General features: G+C 47.9%; 1 protein-coding gene across 1 annotated transcript in view; it reads right to left on the bottom strand.

Moving 5' to 3' along the window:
* Positions 1 to 3740: 3740 nt before the first annotated feature.
* Positions 3741 to 24740, bottom strand: part of LOC119952948 (beta-1,4-galactosyltransferase 2-like) — a 32841-nt gene continuing 11841 nt past the window's right edge. The window contains exons 4-8 of the mRNA XM_038776586.1: positions 24151 to 24386; positions 18166 to 18353; positions 16557 to 16679; positions 8269 to 8373; positions 3741 to 6987 (exon numbers count right to left, since the gene is read on the bottom strand). Of these exons, the coding sequence (XP_038632514.1) occupies positions 6852 to 6987; positions 8269 to 8373; positions 16557 to 16679; positions 18166 to 18353; positions 24151 to 24386 (788 nt within the window). The 3' untranslated portion in view covers positions 3741 to 6851. The remainder of the gene's footprint in view (positions 6988 to 8268; positions 8374 to 16556; positions 16680 to 18165; positions 18354 to 24150; positions 24387 to 24740) is intronic.

Below are 24740 nucleotides of genomic sequence, written 5' to 3'. Positions count from 1 at the left end.
GCTCTCAAAGCGGAGTGAGTGCACTGCTGTCAAAGCGGAGTGAGTGCGCTGCTGTCAAAGCGGAGTGAGTGCGCTGCTGTCAAAGCGGAGTGAGTGCGCTGCTGTCAAAGCGGAGTGAGTGCACTGCTGTCAAAGCGGAGTGAGTGCGCTGCTGTCAAAGCGGAGTGAGTGCGCTGCTGTCAAAGCGGAGTGAGTGCGCTGCTGTCAAAGCGGAATGAGTGCGCTGCTGTCAAAGCGGAGTGAGTGCGCTGCTGTCAAAGCGGAGTGAGTGCGCTGCTGTCAAAGCGGAGTGAGTGCGCTGCTGTCAAAGCGGAGTGAGTGCGCTGCTGTCAAAGCGGAGTGAGTGCGCTGCTGTCAAAGCGGAGTGAGTGCGCTGCTGTCAAAGCGGAGTGAGTGCACTGCTGTCAAAGCGGAGTGAGTGCGCTGCTGTCAAAGCGGAGTGAGTGCGCTGCTGTCAAAGCGGAGTGAGTGCGCTGCTGTCAAAGCGGAGTGAGTGCGCTGCTGTCAAAGCGGAGTAAGTGCGCTGCTGTCAAAGCGGCAGATTCACCGGCAGAGAATGCAGCTCATAATGTTTTAGATTTTAATGGCATCAAGGGGTAGTGGGAATATGACATTGATAAAGCATATTCAACGGTGGAGCTGGCTCGAAGGGCAGGATCGCCTCCTCCGGCTCCTAGTTTCTCTGTTTAAATCTATGCCCTCCTGATTGTTGATATCTCTGCAAATAGATGCTTCCTGTCCACTCTTTCTAGGCCCTTCATAATTTTATACGCCTCAGCCTCCTGTGTTCCACAGCCTATCCAATCTTTCCTCAAAGCTAACATCATCTATGCTCGGCCCCACCTTCATACAATGTTGTCTGTACCCTCTCTAGTGAGATCACATCCTGCAACCCGCTGAACAGAACTATACACAACAGTACATTAGCTGTGGTTAAAACCTTCTGCTCAGCTGATGCTCAGTTGGTCATCCTTTCCCATGAGTCAGAAGGTTGTGGGTTTCAGTTCCAAACCCCTGAGATTCAAGGCACAAGTCATGATGTAATGCAATACTCTACTTGCCTGGATGACTCCACCAACACTCGAGAAGCTCGACACCATCCAGGACAAAGCAGCCCACTTGATTGCTTCCCCTTCCACAAACATTCAAACCCTACAACCACCGACAAACAATGGCAGTCGTGTCTACCATCTACAAGATGCACTGCAGTAACTCGCCAAGGTTCCTTAGACACCTCCTTCCAAACCCATGACCTCTACCATATCGAAGGACAATGGCAGATACCTGGGAACCACATCACCTGGAGGTCCCTGTCCAAGTCTCATCACCCTGACTTGGAAATATATCGCCACTCCTCCACTGTCGCTGGGCCAACATCCCGGAACTCCATCCCTAACAGCACAGTGGGTGTACATACACCACAAGGACTTTAGTGGTTCAAGAAGGCAACTATCTTCTGAAGGGCAACTCGGGATAGACAATAAATTCTGGCCTAACCAGCAAAACCCGCATTTCATAAATGAATTTAAAAAAGCATGAAAATCTAGCCATCACGGGCAGGGCAGTACTGAGGGAGTGCTGTACTGTCAGATGTGCTGCCTTTTGGGTGAGACATTAAACTGAGGCCCTATCTGCCGATTCAGGCGAACATCAAAAGTACCACATGACTACTTGGAGAAATTCCTTGCTGGACTCGCTAAAATTTATCCCTCAAAAAAAACACCAGAAACAATTTATATTTGTATGAACCATAGCTCTTCAAACCTTGCTTGGGAAGTTTTGAGATTTCCTGATAAATATCAGTACATTTTCTCATGTGTATTTGCATGTCTTCATTTTTGTGTGACAGGAAAACTGGATGCCTCAACATAAATGTCTTGGTACATTTTTTTCAACATGGGCTGTGGCTGTGATTTCCTGATACATCCTCCCCTGCGGCCAACTATTTTGATGAACACAAATGACCAACTAAATACGTAAGGGGGGGGGGGGCACGGTAGCACAGCGGTTTGGACTCTAGATCGTTTCCTGGCGTAGGTCACTGTCTCCCCGTGTCTGCGTGGGTTTCCACCGGGTGCTCCGGTTTCCTCTTACAAGTCCCGAAAGACATTCTGAATTCTCCCCCATGTACCTGAACAGGCGTCTGAGTGTGGAGACTAGGGGATTTTCACAGTAACTTCATTGCAGTGTTAATGTAAGCCTACTTGTGACACTAATAAAGATTATTATTAAACTGAGGGACAAATTAAAGGGACAGCCCCTTAAATGGAAATTGCCTGAAAGAGTGGATCACAAATAAGACCATAAGACATAGGAGCAGGATTTAGGTTATTTGGCCCATCAAGTCTGCTCCGCCATTCAATCATGGCTGATGTGTTCTTCATCCCTATTCTCCTGCATTTTTCCAGTAACACGATCCTCTTATTAATCAAGAACCTATCTATCTCTGTCTTAAAGACATTCAGTGACTTGGTCTCCACAGCCTTCTGCGGCAAAGAGTTACACAGATTCGCCACCCTCTGGCTGAAGAAATTCCTCCTCATCTCCGTTTTAAACCATCGTCCCTTCAGTCCGAGGCTGTGCCCTTGGGTTCTAGTATTTCCTACGAGTGGAAACATCCTCTGCAGGTCCACTCTATCCAAGCCTCTCAGTATCCTGCAGGTTTCAATAAGATCCCCCCTCATCCTTCCAAACTCCAAGTCCAGACCCAGAGTCCTCAACCGTTCCTCATACGACAAGCTCTTCATCCCGGGGATCATTCTTGTGAACCTCCTCTGGCTTAGATATGGGGCCCAAAACTGCTCACAATACTCCAAATGGGGTCTGACCAGAGGCTTATACAGCCTCAGAAGTACATCCCTGCTCTTCTATTCGAGTCCTCTCGACCTGAACGCTAACATTGCGTTTGCCTTCCTAACTGCCGACTGAGACTGCATGTTAACCGTCAGAGAATCTTGAACTAGGACTCCCAAGTCAAGCTTCAAAACATCAAACCAAAATTTGATTAAAGGGGTCAGTAAAGCACCCCAGCCCCTGCGGAGCCCAGTGGCCACGGAAGATCTCGAGCATGCCAGTGTACACCGCATGCCCCCTCTCCAGGGACGCCCGGTCGCGAATGTAGCCACGGAAGAGGGGCAGTCGGGTGCAATGATCCTCCCTCGATCGCCCGCTGCCTGGACCTGTTGATGAATAGCAGAGAATGCTTTCGATCCATTGTTCTCTGGGTTATAGGCCGAGCATACTTCTGCGGCGCCACTCTGTTGTTAATAAGGAGCCCTGGAACCTCTGATTAAACGTCTGATGCTCTACTGACTGATCTACGCTGGCAAAGCTGTATATTAGGAGGCAAAGTCTTTAGTTTTAAATGAGTTGGAACCAGCTGCAAAAATCAACTAACACCCCCACCTCCCCCCGGCCATAAATGCCCTCTCTCATACAGAGGTCTGCTGAGTGTAGGCATTCAATACAATCCTCCCTTCCAGTCCCAGGCCTACTTGTTTGTGGTTTCAAACAGGAACGACAACACTCAACAAATTTTAATTAAATTCACTTTGCAAATGTTTCCTCAATAAACAATAACTTTTCTCTCATAAGCAAAAATAAATAATATTTCCATTGTGTCTCAAAACACATGACTCACACCCACTGGAGTGTGACCCCCCCCCCTCCCCGGCCATAAATTATCGACGAGTCTGCAGAATGTTTGCCAGCCAACAATTAAAAGTGGGACTCTACACGAAAGTTACACATTTCAAGTTTTATTCCAAAAAGGATACAGTCATAGGTGTTTGAAGAATATTCTGCTTTAGCATCACCACCTTCCTCCCTGCTCCGCCAACCGGCCTGCCCATCACCTCGCCCACATGCAGTGCCTTCTCGAGAAGGATAACATTGATAACGTCAAAATGGAGGATTAACCCCTGGGATCCGGACATCACTCCGAACCATGTAGCTGTGGCGATGCAGACCATGGGGGTGACAAAACATTTGCAACTTTATCTCTTTTGGGTGGAGTTTAGTGAAAGTTGGCTGCAGCACTCCAGATGCAGTGCAGACTGAAGATATGTGGAACACATGAACCTGTTCACAGGCCCCCATGTTAAATTTACAAACAATCCCACTTCCAAGTGCTTCTAATTTGATCTTCAGTTATCGGGTTGGGCACAGGATATGGTGGTAATTGTACTGTTGCAGTAAGGGGCACTCTACAGATGTTGGAGAGAGCAGGTTAATGGAAGGTTTACCCTGCGTCTTACTCTTGAAGCTGATTATTTGATGCTGGAAGGTTGAAATGGGTCAAGTTCCACACCTTTAATAATAACCTTTATTGTCACAAGTGGGCTTACATTAATACAGCAATGAAGTTTCTGTGAAAAGCCCCTCATTGCCACACTCCGATGCCTGTTCGGGAACATGGAGGAAGAATTCAGAATGTCCAATTCACCTAACAGCACGTCTTTCGGGACTTGTGGGAGGAAACCGGAGCACCCAGAGGACACCCACGCAGCCACGGGGAGGACGTGTAGATTCCGCAGATAGTGACCCAAGCCGGGAATCGAACCTGGGATCCTGGCTCTGTGAAGCAACAGTGCTCACCACTGAGCTGCCGTGCTGCCCATCTTAGCTCTGGCATCCCTTATCTCCAGCAGTACAAGATTTGCATAAAAGGGAAGTGTGCTCAATTAATTCTCCCTTGCTGAGGGCGTAGATTCTTGCTGGCGTAGTCATCCATGGGTACTCTTTAGTTGGTGATTAAAAAGTTACCTATCTTCACGTAACGATGGACCAGATCCTGCTCTCAGTCAAATATCCACACGCACATACACACACCTCCACACAATGTTGGCTGGCTAGTGATCTATAATCAGGAGCTTACAGTGCACCTTCTGCTGCCACCCTGGCTGGAATCAAGCTACCTCAGCGCGGACCGAGTGGGGGATGGCGAGGGTCAGACCTGGGACCTTTCAGCTCCGTGGATTCGGCCACTCACACCTTTAACCAGCTGAGACCGTGCATGACCAGAGCAGAGAGAGAAAAGGGACAATTGGATGTCGTTTCAGAAGTGGATGACTGATTACTCCAGTAAGGGCAACAAGTGAGTCTGTCGGGGCAGCAACAAAGTTGTCCTGTCCTGGGAGGCTGATTTCCAATAATAATAACAGAATAAATTCCTATACCAAAAAGTCCATTAAAAAAAGATCACAATCCCAGATCATTCATTATGTAAACACTATAAAACCCACAGTTTTAGCTCCATTACTGTGCGTTGTACAATTGAACTAATATTCGATTTTTACAAGTAATTTTAATTTAAACATTTTTGCAAAGGTCTTTGGTTCATTTACAATTATTATTTTAGAAAAAAAATAGGTTCCAAATGGAGCTTTACAATTCAAAATGAACAAGAGGCAACAGAGAAGAAATCCCTGTTGATAACATAGATGCAATCAGAGGTACAGTATTGCTCTAAATTGATTGGTGGCGAATTTAGTTGAAAGATTAAAAATATTTTAATTGCCCCACCCTATCTGCCGCTGTCATGGCAACCGTTGGCGGTGGGACGAGTGGAGGGCCAAAACTAAGGCTGCTTCAAGAGTCAGTAGTCACATGATTGTACACATGATGCCATTTACAGAATGTGTTGTAAACAAATGGAATGAAAAAAAAATCAGGCAACACATTTTATAAAACAGTGCTCAGTTTAAAAGGTGCTCAACCGATGGGTTCAGTTGGGAACAGCACTGCCCAGTGCGAGACTGAAGCCAGAATCAGCGTCGAGTAGATTCCACTCAGCCAGAAGTGTTACATAAGTGTTCCTACAAATCGAGGAAAATCCAACCGGGGGTTTTCCACTCCCGATTCCTGACCAGCGATTTCGGATTGGACATCCCGTGTGTCTGCTACTTGAGTGGATGGATGAGGACCAGATCAGAGTCAACCGTAACGCGCCAGAATTAAACTAGTGCTTGGTTGGTGTCGCACACATCGCATATGGGCACTTGGGTGAAAGTACTGAAGGCTACCAGGCGTCTTGTGGAACTGAACTCTCCGTGGGAGTCAGCACCTCCTTAGAGACCGAGCTCCTCCAGAGCAACAGAGGCAGGAATGCCAGTGTGCTGGTTGCCACAGCCAAACCCCACGTTGGACAATCTTGATGGGGCCGCGTCTTCAGAAGTGAAGAAACTGTCCAAACTGCAGGGGACAACACTAGCTCCCTTGCTATCTAAGGTATCCATTGGCTTGGAAGCCCAACAATGAGCCCAAGGAGGGGGAAAAAAAAAAACATTGGTTTAAAAAAAACATACCTGAGAGTTTATATGGACTCTGAAGGGACAAGGAATTCCCTTCCTTACCTGGTCGACTCAAGTTGGTGTTAACCCCTGATATAGAATGGAGTTGTAAACTGCAAACACAGGAGACCTTGCTTCAATGAGAAATCTGCTCAACAATATGTAATCGGCCAAATGGTTCATTACCCCCTTCAGGCCCCCCCACAAAAGAGAAAAATGCGAAAGAGAAGGTGGGCAAATCAATGTAAGAGATTGTTCCGATTCGGAGAGGTGGTCTGCGTGTGTGAGACTTCATTACTTTGTGCTCACACATATTCAAACTCCCACAAGCCTTCTCATTACCAGAGAAAAGCAACCAGCAGCATACCCCATCTTCCCTCAGATCTACAGAAGAGGCAAAATAGAGAGACTGTTCCCTTCGAGGAGAGGAGACTTCAGCCGTGGAACCCCATGACTTTGTTTCTCGTTTAAATGTGCGAGCGGTGGTCCTAAGCAGCAACACACACATCTTTGGTTAATTCCACTCCAGTCGGAGGTAGAAAAGGCACATTTCCAATTCTTTTACGATGGAGGCTTTCCGATATCGACCGTTATTTTTGTGAAAAGTTGACTTTTTTCTATCTTGATGAGTGAATATTTCAGAGATATATACCCATCCTGCTTCCGTGTGAACTTCATCCGATTATAAACAGCATAACTGGAAAGATGAAAAAGACTGGATTGAAGACGCTGATATGAAAGTTACTCATTTTTAGACTGTTTCACTCATTGACTATGGATAAAGTGAATTTAAAAAAATATATATTCTTATTCTCCTTTTTCACATTTTCTCCCAAATTTGCACCCAACAATAAACAATAATCAGTAACGAATGTAATGTCAATCCCCATATCAATAACAACGATCACATCTTCCCATCAAACCCCAGACATTGGCCTGCATGTTAACATAAACAAATGACAAAAAGGAATCACCCATTAGCACATACAGTCCTCCTTCCCTAATGTTTGACGTGATCCAATTCTCGAAAATGAATAACGTCCATGAATTGTAGAACCCCTCCATCCTTCCCCTCAGTTCAAATTTGACCTTTGCAAGCGTCAAGAATTACAGCTCCCCCCCCTCCACGCCAGGGCACAGGGTGGAGAGTTTTCTTCAACAACTGTACATCTGGGGAATCCTACGCCGTCAGGGCAATCTCTAAAACGATGATTAAAACAATAATTTGCATCCATGTAGACGAATGCCCAAAGGCACTTTATGTAAAATATTCAGCCCAAACTGGAAAGCAAGCCAAAAGGAAGAGATACTTGGGAGAGGTGACCAAATGCTAAGGATTTGAAGGATGGCCTAACAAAGGGGAAAAGTAGCTGAAGAGGTTTAGAGAGGGAATTCCAGAATGTGAGACATCGCCAATTGAAGGTGTGGCTGCCAAAGTACGTGTGTGAGAGATGAGAGATTGCAACCTCCCTAAACTGCACAGGAGGTAGGGATGGATAAGACGCTGATGGAACATAAATGCAAAAAAATGAGAATTTTAAAGTTGAGGCACTGGATGACTAGCCAGTAAAGGCCAGCGGGATGAATCAGAAATTGATGGGGGGATAGGAGATGGGCCGTAGAGCTATGGGTGATTTGAAATCGAAGGAGACAAGAGGGATTGAGAAGAGTCAACCGAGGAGAATATTGGAAGAGTTGAGTTCGAAGATGACAAAAGCATGGATGATGAATTCAGCAGAAGATCTGGTGAGGCGGGGGCAAAACACAAGAGGTTGCGGAGATGATAATAGATGGTCTTGTATATTCTATGCAAACATCAAATATATTTGTACCCTTGTAATATCAGCCCCTCTGAAATTCCACGATAATCATGAATGACTCCATTCTGCTCTCTATAGGTGATGCAAAGTAATTTTTTGACATCTAAAATTGCTTCCCTTTGGCCTTGGGTGTACAAAAGGGACAATTTGTGACTCACTTTTTCTCGTTGACCTCATTTCCTTTGTCTCTTTGGTGCCGTATCATTTTGGTTCTTCCAATATTGCGGTCAGGTCGATCAACAGACATCCCACTCATAGTCACCCTACAGGATAGTGGAACAAAGCACTTGCTCAATACAAGGATCTGGAGAGTCTGAAATAACACCTCATTTTAATATCACCAACAAAGAGCGGCGTATCTACAACAACATTAACGAGCAAAAAAATCCCTCCGTGCTTCACAACTTTACACAGAATTTGACACCGAGTCACACAAGGGAATGTTCTGACCTAACGCCTGGTGTAAGAAGTAGATTTTAATTTGAGCCTTACAGGGGCAGAGAGGGGTAGAGTGTTTAGGGGCGGAATTGCAGAGCTTAAGAAGCAGTCTGCTGAAGGCATGGCCGCCAATGATGGACCCATTAAACCTGAAGGTGTGAATAAAGCCGGAATTTCAGGAACGCACAGCACCTAGCGGGTTGCGGGGTCTGGAGGAGGTTAGAGAGATAGGGAAGGAAGAGGATAAAGGGATTGATTTAATAAGACTTCATGCTAAAATGTTCCATGCCTAATAGGGGTTAGGCTGTGACAGCTAACAGCCAAGGTTTACCAGGTTGATTCCGGGGATGGCGGGACTGACATAGGAGGAGAGATTGACTAAGTTAGGATTGTTTTCGCTGGAGTTCAGACGAATGAGGGGGATCTCACGAAGACGTATAAAATTCTAACAGGACTAGACAGGGTAGGTGCAGGGAGGATGTTCCCGATGGTGGGTGTGTCTATAACCAGGGCTCACAGTCTTGAGGATTCAGGGTAAACCATTTCGGACAGAGATAAGGAGACATTTCTTCACACAAACAGTGGTGAGCCTGTGGAATTCATTACCACAGGAAGTAGTTGAGGCTAAGACATTGAATACATTCAAGAGGTGGCTAGATGTGGCACTTGAGGCGAATGGGGTCAAGGGTTATGAGGAGTAGTTGAGTTGGACGATCAGCCATGATCGTGACGAATGGCTGAGCGAGAGAAAGAGAGCGAGAGAAAGAGAGAGAGAGCGAGAAAGAGAGAAAGAAAATGAAAATCGCTTATCGTCACAAGTAAGCTTCAAATGAAGTTACTGTGAAAAGCCCCTAGTCACCAGATTCCGGCGCCTGTTCGGGGAGGCTGGTATGGGAATTGTACTACGCTGCTGGTCTGCCTTGGTCTGCTTTACAAGCCAGCTATTTAGCCCACTGTGCTAAGAGAGAGAGAGCAAGAGACAGAGAGCGAGAGCGAGAGCGTGAGAGAAAGAGAGCACGAGAGAGAAAGCGGGAGAGAGAAAGAGAGCGGGAGAGAGAAAGAGAGCGGGAGAGAGAAAGAGAGCGGGAGATAGAGAGAACGAGAGATAGAGAGAGCGAGAGAGAAAGAGAACGAGAGAAAGAGAATGAGAGAGAAAGAAAGAACGAGAGAGAGAGCGAGAGAGAAAGAGAGAGCGAGAGAGAACGAGAGAGAAAGAGACAGCGAGAGCGAAAGAGGGTGAAAGAGAAAGAGAGAACAAAGGGGGAGGAAACTGAGTGAAAGACAAAAGAGGGAGAAACAAAATTATGGGAGACGGAGAGCGAAGGGTAAAAGGCTGATTGTTCAAAGTCAGACTAGGAATGATTCCGACTATTAACCACTCCCGAGGTTATCATGATTCTCATCGAAAATGAATTTGTTTCATTGAACATGAAAGGAACTCGAAGGTCAGCAGTAACCATTGAGATGATTCATCATTGACCAGGCAGTTAGGTACACCCAGACAGGCTTCCTGTTATGTCTGTTGCTATTCAGTTTCTGCTATGTTTGGACTGTCATTTTCCCCAAAGTTTGGAAAAGAGACAAAGATTGCAAAGCCATTGTTTCTTCCGATAGTTGAGGCAGGGGAGGCTCTGGGTTAGTCCATTCGCTCTGAAGAAATTCTGTCTTGGGGTTTGAAAGACTTTTCCTGCCGTTTGCACCATCAGGTCACAGGCCACCGGGTGTGGGTGTCTATTTGTCACAGGGATTTTTATTATTTTTCCCATAAGGCAGAGGAGCAGAATTAGGCCATTCAGCCCATCGAGTCTGCTCCGCTATTCAATCATGGCTAATATGCTTCTCATCCCCATTCTCCTGCCTTCACCCCATAACCCATGATCCCCTTATTAATCAAGAACCTATCTATCTCTGTCTTAAAGACACTCAGTGATTTGGCCTCCACAGCCTTCTGCGGCAAATAGTTCACAGATTCACCACCCTCTGGCTGAAGAAATCCCTCCTTATCTCCGCTTTAAAGGATCGTCCCATGATTCTGAGACTGTTGGTTTAAAACGTCATACAACTTTCTTCAATTGCAACATCTCTCAACCCCAGTTCTGGTTTATGTCGCTTTATGACTAAGCATTTTCATTTTAGCAAAGCTTTCTCTGTAACGATAGTAGATGGTGGAATTAAAATTCAATTACAAAATCTGGAATACAAAGCTAGTCTCAGCAATGGTGACCATCAGATTGTCATAAAAACCCATCTGGAGCAATGTGGCGCAGTGGGTTAGCCCTGCTGCCTCGCAGCGCCCAGGTCCCAGGTTCGATCCTGGCTCTGGGTCACTGTCCGTGGGGAGTTTGCACATTCCGCCCGTGTTCGCGTGTGTTTCGCCCCCACAACCCAAAGATGTGCAGGGTAGGTGGATTGGCCACGCTAAATTGCCCCTTAATTGGATTAAAATGAATTGGGTACTCTAAATTTATTTTAAAAAGACATCTGGTTCACTAATGTCCTTTAGGGAACAAAGTGGGGGTGCACAGTAGCAGGGTCACAGTAGCACAGTGGTTAGCACAGTTGCTTCACAGCTCCAGAATCCCAGGTTCGGATTCCCGGCTTGGGTCACTGTCTGTGTGGAGTTTGCACTTTCCCCTCCGGTGTGTGCGTGGGTTTCCTCCGGGTGCTCCGGTTTCCTCCCACAGTCCAAAGATGGGCGGGTTAGGTGGATTGGCCGTACTAAATTGCCCCTTAGTGTCCAAAAAGATTGGGTGGGGTTACTGGGTTATGGGGATAGGGTGGAGGTGTGGGCTTAGGTAGGGTGCTCTTTCGAAGGGCCGGTGCAGATTTGATGGGCCGAATGGCCTCCTTCTTTACTGTAAATTCTATGATTCCATGAAATCGGCCATCCTCACTTGGTCTGGCCTGCATGTGATTCCTGACCCACAGTGATGTAGCTGACTTTTAATTGATTTGGCCTAGCACGGCACGCAATTCAAGAGCAATTAGGGATGGGTAACAAATGTTTGCCTAATCAGCAACACCCACATCCCTTGAAAGAATTTTAAAAAACAAGGCAGAAGTTCTCAAAACCTCCTTCTCCCAACTCATTTTACCCAGGCAGACAGAGCTGTTGGACTCCAATTGTCCCCTTTCTCCTACAATTTAAAGGTCCCTCCCAACTCATCAGGATCTGCAGGAGGCGGGAAGATGTTAGCCTACTGACCCAACGCTAATATTTCAGACTTTTCTCCTGGTTCCGCCTTCTAGCCTTTCTAGAGATAGATAGGTTCTTGGTTAATAAGGGGGCCAGGGGTTATGGGGAGAAGGCAGGAGAATGGGGATGAGAAGCATTTTAGCCATGATTGAATAGCGGAGCAGACTCGATGGGCTGAATGGCCTAATTCTGCTCATCTGTCTTATGGGAAAAATAATAAAAATCCCTGTGACAACTAGACACCCACATCCGGTGGCCTGTGACCTGATGGTGCAAACGGCAGGAAAAGTCTTTCAAACCCCAAGATAGAATTTCTTCAGAGTGAATGGACTAACCCAGAGACTCCCCTGCCTCAACTATCGGAAGAAACAATGGCTTTGCAGTCCTCCCTCCCCCACAGGAGCGGGTTAATCCGCAGAATGTGAACAGGGTGAAATGTGCGAGGCATGATGGCGATACTCGCGCACTGACACCGCCGATGAACAAAGGGTACATCCAGCAGAGATAGAAAAATGTCCCCAGCACCACTGGCTTTCTTTCACAAACTGGGGAAGAGGGGAAGAGAGGGTGGAGGGAGTCCAGGCAGTGAGAAGAAGAAGGGCAGAGGGGGTGGAGGGCCGAGGGATTGGCGGACGGACCAATCCCCTCTCTGAAGTCGTGGGGCTGACAGTATTTGAAGGTTTCAGGGTGGCGACAGGTCTGCTTGGGCCTTCAAAGGAGGAATGAACCCAATTGTTGGCACATTTTTTACCCTACCCTTGAAAACATTTTAAAAAAGATTAATCGTGAGATTAAAAAAATAGTCTTTAAATCATTCAGAATGTTAACCTTTCCCAGACCCTGCCAACACCACGTAAAACCGAATGCGTCTGGTAATTCATGTCATTGGTTTCAGTGGGCGTCTGCAGCTTATAAAAGTACACAGCTTATCATAGTATGATTATCATAGAATTTACAGTGCAGAAGGAGGCCATTCGGCCCATCGAGTATGCACCGGCTCTTGGAAAGTGCACCCTACCCAAGGTTAACACCTCCACCCTATCCCCATAACCCAGTAACCCCACCCAACACTAAGGGCAATTTTGGACACTAAGGGCAATTTATCATGGCCAATCCACCTAACCTGCACATCTTTGGACTGTGGGAGGAAACCGGAGCACCCGGAGGAAACCCACGCACACACAGGGAGGATGTAGAGACTCCGCACAGACAGTGACCCAAGCTGGAATCGAACCTGGGACCCTGGAGCTGTGAAGCAATTGTGCTATCCACAATGCTACCGTGCTGTCCCAGCGACAACGTTTAGATGTACCAAACATAGAACGATGTGTTATAAATAGCTGAAAAACATCACAGCGATAACATCAAGGGAACCGGCTCTCAAAAGGTCAAAGTGTAGAACACGGTGTTTGAGCAAAAGTTCAAACGTCAAGGACTCAGATTCCAAATGTAATTTTCTTTGTCAATTTGTTCCCAGGTGCAACCCACTTCCCCATGGACGCCTTGGGAGGTCCAGTGAGGGAGTCAGATTTACAGAGAAGCTTGGTTCGCCCTGTCCAAATAACATACTCCGGGTTTAGCCTCAGTGTGAATCAGTGTGACCGCCCATTTAACGCACTCATGACCTCGGAATGACATTGTTAAATTAACGCTAATTCTGAGGAGTTATTTCTCCTGGGTAACTGGGATGCGATCGTACTGCTGAACTCACGATATTGGCTGAAGGATAACTGTTACCCAGGAAGCCATGTAAACCTCCAAACCTGCCGTTTACCCTGGCTGAACAGTCTCGAGTTAAGCAAAGGGAGGCGGTGGGGTGGAGGAGGTTGGGGGAGCGGAGGAGTCATGGGATAAGGAGTCTGCCATTTAGGACTGATTTAGGAGAAATTATTCGCTCGGAAGGTTGAGAGGCTTAGGGATATCTGTTCTCCTGGGCTTGGGGGGGGGGGGGGGGGGGGGGGAGTTTAGTTAATGAGTGTCTGCGTGGGTTTCCTCCGGTTGCTCCGGTTTCCTCCCGCAGTCCAAAGATGTGCAGGTTAGCTAGATTGGCTAAATTGTCCCTTGATGTCCAAAGGATGTGCAGGTTAGGTGGGGGTTACAGACTTAGGGTGGGGGAGTGGGCCTAGATAGGATGCTCTTCGGGAGAGTTGGTGCAGACTGAATGGGCTGAATGGCTCCTTCTGCACTCTAGGGATTCCATGAATCATAGAATTTACAGTGCAGAAGCAGGTCATTCAGCCCATCGGTTCTGCACCGGCCCTTGGAAAGAGCACCCTACCCAAGCACACACCTCCACCATATCCCCGTAATCCAGTAATCCCACCGAACCTTTTTGGACACCAAGGACACTTTAGCATGGCCAAGCCACCTAACCTGCACATCTTTGGACTGTGGGAGGAAAGCGGAGCACCCGGAGGAAACCCATGCACACATGGGGAGAACGTGCAGACTCCGCACAGACAGTGACCCAAGCCGGTAATCGAACCTGGGACCCTGGAGCTGTGAAGCAACTGTGCTAACCACTGTGCCACCGTGTCAGTCAAGGCTGAGATCGATAGATTTTTGTGCACCAAGGGAAATGAGGAACCTGGAGATAATGCGGGAATGTGGAGTTTAGCACGATCCTGTTGAATCTTATTTACGTTGAATGGTGGAGAAGGCGTGAGGGGCCACAAAGTCCGCTCTTGCTCCAGTTTCTTACGCAAGATCCAACACATCAGAACAGTTCACTGGACTGATTGCTGGAATGAAGGGCTCATCTTGTGAAGAAAAGTTGGGCCTACACCCATTGGAAGTTAGAAGAATGAGAGGTGATCTTATTCAAACCTGCAGGATCCTGAGAGGGTTGAGATAGGGTGGATACCAGGAGGAGGTTTGCACTGTGGGAGAGACTAGAACCAGGAGACACAGATTAAGTGCAAGAGGTCTGCCGTTTAAGATGGAAATGAGGAGAATTTGTTTCTTTCAAAGAGTCATCAATCTGTTGAATTGTCTTCCTCAGAGAGCAGTGGAGGCAGGGTCACTGAATCCAGCCAAGAATTAGGTGGATTTTCCATTGATAAGGGAATCAAGGGTTCTGAGGCGCAGGCAGCAAAATGGAATTGAGGCACAACTGGATGAGCTGTGATCTTATTGAATGACAGAACAGGCCCGAAGGGCTGAATGGCCTACTCCTGAGTCCTATGTTCGTATGAATTCTACAGGAGAAGGAGGCCATTCAGCCCATCATGCACATGCCAACTAATGGGTGGACAAACTTTTAGGAGACTCAAACTCTCAGATGTGTTAGACCAGCATGGCATGATTAATGAGAATTGAGATTTAACCTGGGGGCAGACTTCCGTCTACACAGCACCGTTCATGGCCTCGGAATGTCCCAAAGCGCTTCACAACCAATCAAGTACCTTTTGAGGTGCAGTCACCGTTGTGATGCAGGAAGCGTGCAGCCAATTTACGCACAGAAAGCTCCCGCAAACAACGCTGAGATAAGGCCAGCTAACTGGGTTTTGCTGATGACGTCAGTTGAGGGCTAAGCGTTGGCCAGGATACTGGGGAGAGAGCCCCTACTCTTTTTTTTTTTAATTTAGATTACCCAATTATTTTTCCAATTAAGGGGCAATTTAATGTGGCCAATCCACCTACTCTGCACATTTTTTTTTGGGTTGTGGGGGCGAAACCCACGCAGACACAGGGAGAATGTGCAAACTCCACACGGACAGTGACCCAGAGCCGGGATCGAACCTGGGACCTCAGCGCCGTGAGGCGGTTGTGCTAACCACTAGGCCACCGTGCTGCCCTGAGAGCCCCTACTCTTTTCGGAATAATGCCGGGGGATCTTTTCGGGCCACTCGACTGGCAGTCAGGCCCTCAGTTTCCTGGAGTGGGGTTTGACCCTAAGACTTTCGGACTCAGAAGAAGTGAGAGTGCGCTGCCAACCGGACCATTGTGTAGGGTTAATGACAGCTCCCTAAACTCCACAGGAGCAGCAAATCCATTTTCCAATGTTAAAAACGTTGCAAAAATCTGTCCAAAGTCTAAAATATAAAAATAGGCAGATACGAGATGACATAGAACATAGAACAGTACAGCACAGAACAGGCCCTTCGGCCCTCAATGTTGTGCCGAGCCATGATCACCCTACTCAAACCCACGTATCCACCCTATACCCGTAACCCAACCCCTCTTAACCTTACTTTTATTAGGACACTATGGGCAATTTAGCATGGCCAATACACCTAACCCGCACATCTTTGGACTGTGGGAGGAAACCGGAGCACCCGGAGGAAACCCACGCACACAGGGGGAGGACGTGCAGACTCCACACAGACAGTGACCCAGCCGGGAACCGAACCTGGGACCCTGGAGCTGTGAAGCATTTATGCTAACCACCATGCTACCCTGCTGCCCATTGCTACCCTGCTGCCCATTAAGGAACAACTTGGGAGTATCAGCAAACATGCATACTCCTGATTCCTCCTCCTGCCGGTACTGTGCCCCCGACAGGGCATTGGCAACCATGTACTTCCAGTGGATTGGTCCATAATTATTGTAGGCGTTTGCCGCTGACATCTGCGGTTTGGCTGAGCAGGAATCCCGCCCACTGTTACCAGCTGGAATGGAAGGATTCACGGGCAGATAATCCACTGGTTTGGCCACATTATTAACGCAGTTCCATGGCCATCAAGTCCTGAAGTGGGACTCGTACCGGGAACTTCCGGCTCGGGATTAGGGCCAGCACCCACTGTGTCACAAGACTCCTCATTCCGGATGATGCCCGAGTGGGGGGAAAAAAACCCATCCGTTTCATTTTACCTCTGGTACGTGTCGTCGTCTTCAGTCCCCCAGCCCCAGTAATTGTTGGAGAAACCATTTATTTTCAAGTACTGCTCTTTCGTAAACGCCACAACTCCTCCAAAATACCCAGTGTACGGCAACCTGGATTAAAAAGAGACACAAAGTAAATCGGGCAACACATCTCTTAGGCAGTAAATTTGTGCTCCATGGAAACAAGGCTCAATCCAGTGACAGCTTGTGCGAGTCTCTCTGGCTGGAGACAGCAGCCAGGGTTGTGATGGTCTGGAGAGTGGTAGCAACAGGGATTCCTGTCAGGGAGATGGGTCAATTGCACTGATTCGTGCCACGGCACAAGGGCAGCGACAAGAGGGCTGGCACCAGGGTCGCAGTGAGAAAGAAGGAAATGATGCTCATTTATATTCTGTCTCAAATTCTGAAGTGCCGTCGCTGTTTGGGGTCAGGAAATGCAGAGCCTAAACTGGACACAGCACGATCCCACGAACAACAATGAGGTAAATGTTGGGCGAGGCATCTATGCTGGAGATCTCTTCAGCTGGTGCTCTGAGGCTCACCTGTGAGGCCAACAATGTCTTATCGGAAGAAGCGGCCAGCTGCAACAGTGAGGTGCTCAACCCAGTGCTGGATCTCTTTAACACCTGGTTTCTCCCATTGCTGTAATTCTGCCCCTACCTAAAAATGCTTCACCTTGTCTAGTTCAATTGTGTAGAAACCAACTCTCTCATTACTCCAATTACAGATCCTTTGATAACACACCAGAAACATGAGACTCACTCAACACATGAAACCACTCATTGCACCGCAGTGACAACTGATCCGGTCCCCACACACAAAAGCTCACAATCAATTTGAAGATTGGAGCAACGTTAGATCAGCAGGTTTAAAAAAGACACCACTGTTCTATCCATTTTCTTCCCATTTCCCCTGAATTGACTAATGCTTCATCGGGACAACTAGCTTGAATGAGTAGCCATGAAAGTGGGCAGACTATTCAGCCACAAGAGGCTACACTGCTGAATCAGTCCCTGTGCAAAAATTCACACACACGCACAGAACCAGCCTGTGTCAGGGCAACAGGAACTGCAGTGAGTTTCCACCACTACCCAAAGCACAGAACTCAATTCCAACAACAAACAGTACACACACTGGGCATCAAAGTAGAGAGTTGGTTGGTATGACTCAGCGAGCCCCCGCTTTGACCCAAGGGGGTCGAAGACGCTCCAGTTATACAATTGTTAGGGGAGACCACAATGTATAAAACCGGAGAAATGTGGGGCCTGGAAGATTTAAAGCTCGCTGTTGTTCCCATGGGTGATTAAAGTGAAAAATATTGCCAAGGAAAAGAAAAGGGAGGGACAATGAGGAGAGAAAAGTGTAGACAAGGCGAGGGAGCGAGAGGGCGAAGGAGCGAGGGGAGACGTGGGCCGGAGGAAGGCCGGAGGGGACAGGGATAGAGGGAGGGATGCAAGCAGGGAGGGAGTGGTGGGGCAGGTGAGAGAGTCAACGGAGATAAGGCAAAGCAAAATCAAGAAGAGGAGGAAGGAGAAGAGAAAGAGGGGAACTGAAGAGGCCAAGATTCCGGTTGACCGGCCACAGCTCAGGTACTTACTTGTATCCAAATTTGTCCATGGCACACGCCAGGTGTCGTGGATTCTGAGAACAGCGATAGAGATTTCTGTCGTTCTCGGGTATGATATCAACATCGCTGAATATGAAACAATCGTAATCCTTCTCTTTTGATGCTTCCACGAATCCGACATTGAGGAGCTTTGCTCGGTTGAAGGTGCCTTCCCCGGCCTAGTTAAAGTTACAAATAGATTAAAAACGGCAGCAGCAACATCCCAAGCACCCTTCAGCCTAACCTCCAGCCTCAGCTTCTAGCTCTGAAATTAGAAACACTCAGGCACACGAGATATTGAGTTGAGTCTCTGTCTGACCTCTCAGCCAACATAAAGGATCCCGTGGCACCATTTTGAAGCACAGCAGGGAAAGGCTCTCTGCAATGTCCTAGAATCCATAGAATCCCTCCAGTGAAGGAGTCCAATCAGCTCATCGAGTCTGCACCGACCCTCCGAAGGAGCATCCCCCCATCCCCGTAACCCCACCTATCCTTTTGGACACTTAAGGGGCAATTTATCATGGCCAATCCACCTATCCTGCACAATCTTTGGGCCGGAAACCGGAGCACCCGGAGGAAACCCACAGAGACTCGGGGAGAAAGTGCAAACTCCACACAGTGACCTGAGATCAACCCAGGTCCCTGCAGCTGTGAGGCAGCAGTGTTGACCACTGTGCTAACCTGGCTAATCAATCCCTTGACCAACAATCACTAAAATAGATTATCTGATCGTTAACACATCGTTGTTTGTGAGAGCCAGCTGCACAAAACATCAGCTACATTTTTTGACACAATAGTGACCAATCCTCAAAAACATTAGGGAGAAATTCTCCATTCAGTTGGAGTCATACCCAACACTAAGGAAGATGTTTAAATAAAAGCAAGATAGGGCAGATGCAGTATCCTGATCAAAGGAAGATGGTTATGGCCTTGGAAGTCAATTATCTCAGTCCCAGGACATGGCTGCAGGAGTTCAGGTGGTGTTCTGGACCCAAGCATCTTCTGCCTCTTCATCAATGACCCCTTTCTCTCTCTCGGGTTGACAGTGGCGATGTTTGATGATGATTGCACAGTGTTCAGAACCATTCGCCACTCCTTAGACACTGAAGTCACCCCTTGGCAACAAGACCCGGATAACATTCAGCTTGGGTTGGTCGGTGGCATTAACATTTTGCGGCAGGCCATGGCCATCGCCAACATGGGAGAATCGAACCAGCACCTCTTGACATTCAATGGCATTGCCATCGCTGAATGCCTCACTATCAACATTCTGGGAGTTACTACTGATTGGACCAGCTATATAAATACTGTGGCTACAACAGCTGGTCAGAGGCTGAGAATTCTGAAGCAATAAGTAACTCGCCTCCTGACTCCCCAAAGCCTGTTACAAATCAGGAGTCCAATAGAAAAGAAGACTGCAACATACACTCACGACGAACCCAATAATAGCAACAGAAATACTCAGCTGGTTTTGGTCTGTACCAGGAAACCATTTTTTGTTTAATATCTCCTGCAAGCCAAGCAAGAGAGGAGGGAGTCCTCCCCCCAACAATGTCGCAGGCCGCGATTTCATTGATCTTGAAACGGGAGAAGGATCCGGAGCAACGCGGGTCATACAGGCCGATTTCTTCTACTGAATGTGGACGCCAAACTGCTGGCTAAGATACTGGCCACAAGGATAGAGGACTGTGTCCCGGGGGTGAGAGGGGAAGACCTGACGGGATTTGTTCAGGGCAGGCAACTCAAGGCCAATGTTCGAAGGCTTCTAAATGTTATTATGATGCCCTCAGAAGGAGAGGAGGCGGAGGTGGTGGTAGCGATGGATGCGGAGAAGGCTTTTGATCGGACCTGTGGGAGGCGCTGGGAAGATTTGGGTTTGGTGAGGGCTTTATTGACTGGGTGTGGTTGCTCTATCAGGCACCAGTAGCGAGTGTGCGTACGAACCGGCCGAGGTCGGGGTATTTTGAACTACACCGAGGGACGAGGCAAGGGTGCCCCCTCTCCCCGTTACTGTTTGCTCTGGCCATAGAGCCATTGGCTATGGCGTTAAGAGCCTCTAGGAACTGGAAAGGGCTGGTTCAGGGGGGTGGAGCACCGGGTCTCACTCTATGCAGATGACTTGCTCCCGTATATTTCAGACCCGTTGGAGGGGATGGGGGAAGTAATGCAAATCTTGGAGAAATTTGGCAATTTTTCGGGGTATAAATTGAACATGGGGAAAAGTGAGATGTTTGCAATCCAGGCAAGAGGGCAGGCGAAAAGACTGGGAGAGCTGCCGTTTAGATTGGTAAGGAAGAGCTTTCGATATCTGGGAATCCAGGTGGCCCGGGAATGGGAGGCACTGCACAAGTTAAACCTATCCCGGTTGGTAGAACAAATGAAAGGGGACTTTAAGAGATGGGACATGCTCCTGCTATCACTGGCAGGGAGGGTACAGACTGTGAAAATGACGGTCCTCCCCAGATTTCTGTTTCTCTTTCAGTGCCTCCCGATCTTCATCCTCGAGGCCTTTTTCAAGCGGGTGAATAAGATTATTTTGGGCTTTGTGCGGGCGGGTAAAACCCCGCGAGTGAAGAAAGTGTTGCTGGAGCGCAGTCGGGGGGAGGGTGGGCTGGCGCTGCTGAACCTCTGCAATTACTACTGGGCGGCTAATATAGCCATGATTAGGAAGTGGGTAGTGGGGGAGGGGTTGGCATGGAAGCAGATGGAGGCAGCGTCATGCAAAGACACCAGTTTGGGAGCACTGATAACAGCACCTCTGCCATTCTCGCTGGCCCGATACTCCACACGTCCGGTGGTAGTGGTGGCTCTGAGGATCTGGGGGCAGTGGAGGAGATATAAGAGAGTGAGGGAGCATCAATTTGGATCCCAATTTATAACAACCACAGGTTTGTACCGGGTAGGCGAGATGGCGGGTTCCGGAGTTGGCAAAGGGCAGGAATTAGAAGCATGGGGGATCTATTTATAGACGGGAGCTTTCCCAGCTTGAAAGCTTTGGAGGATAAATTTAAATTGCCAGCAGGGAACGGGTTTAGGTATTTGCAGGTGCGAGACTTCCTGAGAAAACAGGTGCCGGCCTTTCCGCTGCTGCCGCCACGGGGGATACAGGATAGTTTCCAGTACCTGGGTGGGAGAGGGGAAGGTTTCGGATATTTACCAGGAGCTTTCGGAGGCGGAGGAAACTCCAGTGGAGGAGCTTAAGGGCAAGTGGGAGGACGAGCTAGGAGGAGAGATAGAGGCGGGGCTATGGGCAGATGCGCTAAGCACGGGTTAATACCTCCTCATCATGTGCCAGGCTTAGCCTAATACAATTTAAGGTAGTTCACCGGGCACACATGACAGTGGCTAGGATGAGCAGGTTTTTCGGGGTAGAGGATAGGTATGCGAGGTCCGCGGGAAGCCCAGCAAATCATGTCCACATATTTTGGGCATGCCCAAAGTTTAAAGGGTTTTGGCAGGGTTTTGCTAAGGCAATGTCTTACAGTCACAAGTAACCATTACCTCTTTATATTCAATGGCATTACAATCATTCAACCCTCCCTCGCTGGGGGCTACCACTGACCGAACTGGACCAGCCATATAAATACTGTGGCTACAAGAGCAGGTCAGAGGCTGGGAATCCTGCGGCGAGTAACTCACCTCCTGACCCCCCCAAAACTTGTCCATCATCTCCAAGGGGCAAGTAATTTGCCTGGATGAGTGCAGCTCCAACAACACTCAAAGAGGTTCAACACCATCCAGGGCAAAGTGGCCCATTTGATTGGCATCCCTTCCACAAACATCAACTCTCTCTACCACTGACGAAACATCTCACCATGACTCCGCAGGCAGCGCCCCCCCCCAAAACACATCTGCTACCATCCAGAAAGACAAGGGCAGGAGACACATGGGAGTACAGTCACCTGGAGGTTCCCCTCCAAGTGACTCACCTTCCTGACTTGGAAATGTATCGGCGTTCCTTCACTGTCACTGGGTCAAAATTCTACAGCTCCCTCTCTAACAGCACTGTGGGTGTACCTACACTGCAGTGGTTCCAGGAGGCAGCTCACCACCACCTTCTCAGGGACAACTAGGGATGAACAACAAACGCTGGCCCAGCCATCGGTGCTCACATGTCGTAAACAAGTGAAAAAAACACCTCTCCTGATAGAGCAGGTAAATAGTACAAAGGGGAATACGCAATGGAAAAGCGGAACTAAGATTCCAACTTACACCTACAGTATCGACGTGGACACAAAGTTCTCTTCTCCTTTCTGCAGAATGGGGGAAGGGAGGCGAGTGACTGAGAATATTGTTTTAATGCGGGAGACAGAGGAAACAACATAATCTTCACTTTGTTTGCAAAATATCCATCTCTCAAAAATACCACTGGGAACCGGTGAAGGGGAACAGATGGGAAGTCAATGTTCTGGCTTTCTGCTCAATCTATTGACTGGGTCCCACAGCTTGCAATCTGTCGGAAAATATGACCGTGTATCATTGGATGCTGATTAAAGTCGGCAATGAAGCTGATCCTGGCTCAGCAATGCTCTCTGACTGAATCACAATGCTTCAGCCAGGGACTAAATCAATTTACTTGTTCGGGAAGAGTTTAAAAAAAAATTGTTTAATGTTAATTTCCCAAGTACTTAAGTTTGAATTGGGGTTTAATTGATTGCACTTATTGTTTAATAGACGGCACCAGTATATAAAGGGGATACAGGTGGCACTGTTTTGTTGTTGGAGAAGTGATTACTGAACGCTTGTAACCTGGAGTCAAGACTTGCTTCTTAGTTCTAGAGTTGCCATCAGAGCTTAACATTACTCACTTTCTAATGGTGTTAAATTTCACTCTTGGGAGGAGTTTAACTCCTTCCCCCATGGTGGGGTTTGGGGAGGGGGTACATTTACTTGGGTTAGAGGGTGCAAGGCGAGAACCCCGCCATCTTCCTACCTCTGTCTTTACGCCTGGGGTGGACGGTCTCGTGATCAGACGTCATGCCCTGCGGCCAATGAGAATTTTAGCTCCGGGCCATTGATCCCAGGGAAGGCTCGCAGCTAGTCACGGGCACTCGATGAGGGAGTACGAGGCTCTCGTCAGCTCTCAAGTCAGTGGCCAAGATCCCCTTTGCCTGCATTAAATGCCATCCATCCAGTGTTCAGTAGAGAAACAGGCCATTCAGCCCAACTGCTCCATGCTGGTGTTTCTACCACCCATCTTTCATGATCTAACATTGAGCAACATATCTATCTCTTCATTCCTCACTCATGTGTTCATCTAACTTCCCCTTAAATTTGTTGATCTGTTTTATTGAGTTTCAATATTTTCCTTCATGGTTCGGTAGAGAAAAAAGTCATTTCAAACGCTCTAAAATGTTGGGACTGGAGTAGTTTTGGCTAACACGGCGTTGGAGATTCCATGAAAAATAGTTCCTCTTTCGGAAGCATGTCCTTGGATAAATGTGGCTGGTTAGGTCAATGGTTATAGTTAACCTTTATAGAACCATGGCAATGATATGGTAATGAAGGAGGCCATTTGGACCGGTGCGTCTGTTTTAGCTCTTCTGCAGAGCTCCCCAACTAATCCCACTGCCCTGCTGTTTTCCCAAAGACCTTAAATTGTTTCCCTCAAGTGTTTCTCCAATTCTCTTTAGATTCCACTGTCCTTTATGGCTCTTTCAAAGAGCCAGTGCAGACTCGATGGGCCGAATGGCCTCCTTCTGCACTGTAAATTCTATGAACACATTCCAGATCCTAACATCTTGCTGTTTACAATAATGTTTTTCATGTCGCCTTTGGTTCTGTAGCCAATCACTTTAAATCTACGTGTTGTCTGGACACTGGGCCGCTGAAAGCAGCATCTCCTCGTTTGTTTCATCGAAAGCCGTTCATGATTTTGAACACCCCATCCCAAATTTCCCCTTAATCTAAGGAGACCAACTCCAGACTCTCCATGTAGTTCCTCGTAATACCCGTTCTATCACAAGTCACTCTTACCTGTTCAATCACGTAAATGCCATAATCACCCTGCTGCCGGCGCAGGATAGGGTGAAGGTAGTAGAGCCAGTGCCTCAGGTGGTGATCCCGATTTCGGAACGGGATAATGATGGCAATGCGTTGCAGGGGGACGCAGTTCGGAGGCTTGTAGTGACCTCCAAACTCCACGTAGGGATTTAACGTAGCTAGCTCTTCCAGCGACTGCTCCTGGTCGAAAACGATCCTCAGGGGCCCAGCTGTTAACCGAAAAACCAGAGAGCTTTGTTAATTCAATCAACTCGAGCGTCACGGCGTCACCTAGGTTTTGTTATTCTCTCACGGGATGTGGGCATCGCTTACACGGCCAGCGTTTATTGACTTTGAATTGCATGGCTTGCTCGGCCATTTTGGAACCAACCACATTGCTGAGGGTCTGGAGTCGCATGTAGGCCCAACCAGTTGTCATGGTCACCGTTATGAGACTAAACCCAGATTAACTGATTGAATTTAAATTCCACCAGCTGCCGAGGATTCGAAGCGGAGTTCCCCAGTGTTCGCCAGGACCTCTGGATTACTAGTCCAGTGACATTACCACGACCCCACCAGGGGTT

The sequence above is a fragment of the Scyliorhinus canicula genome, chromosome 18 (assembly GCF_902713615.1).
Source record: "Scyliorhinus canicula chromosome 18, sScyCan1.1, whole genome shotgun sequence".
Classification (NCBI taxonomy): Eukaryota; Metazoa; Chordata; class Chondrichthyes; order Carcharhiniformes; family Scyliorhinidae; genus Scyliorhinus; species Scyliorhinus canicula.
The sequence above is the reverse complement of the archived record's forward strand: the minus strand, read 5'-3'. Positions and strand labels throughout refer to the sequence as shown.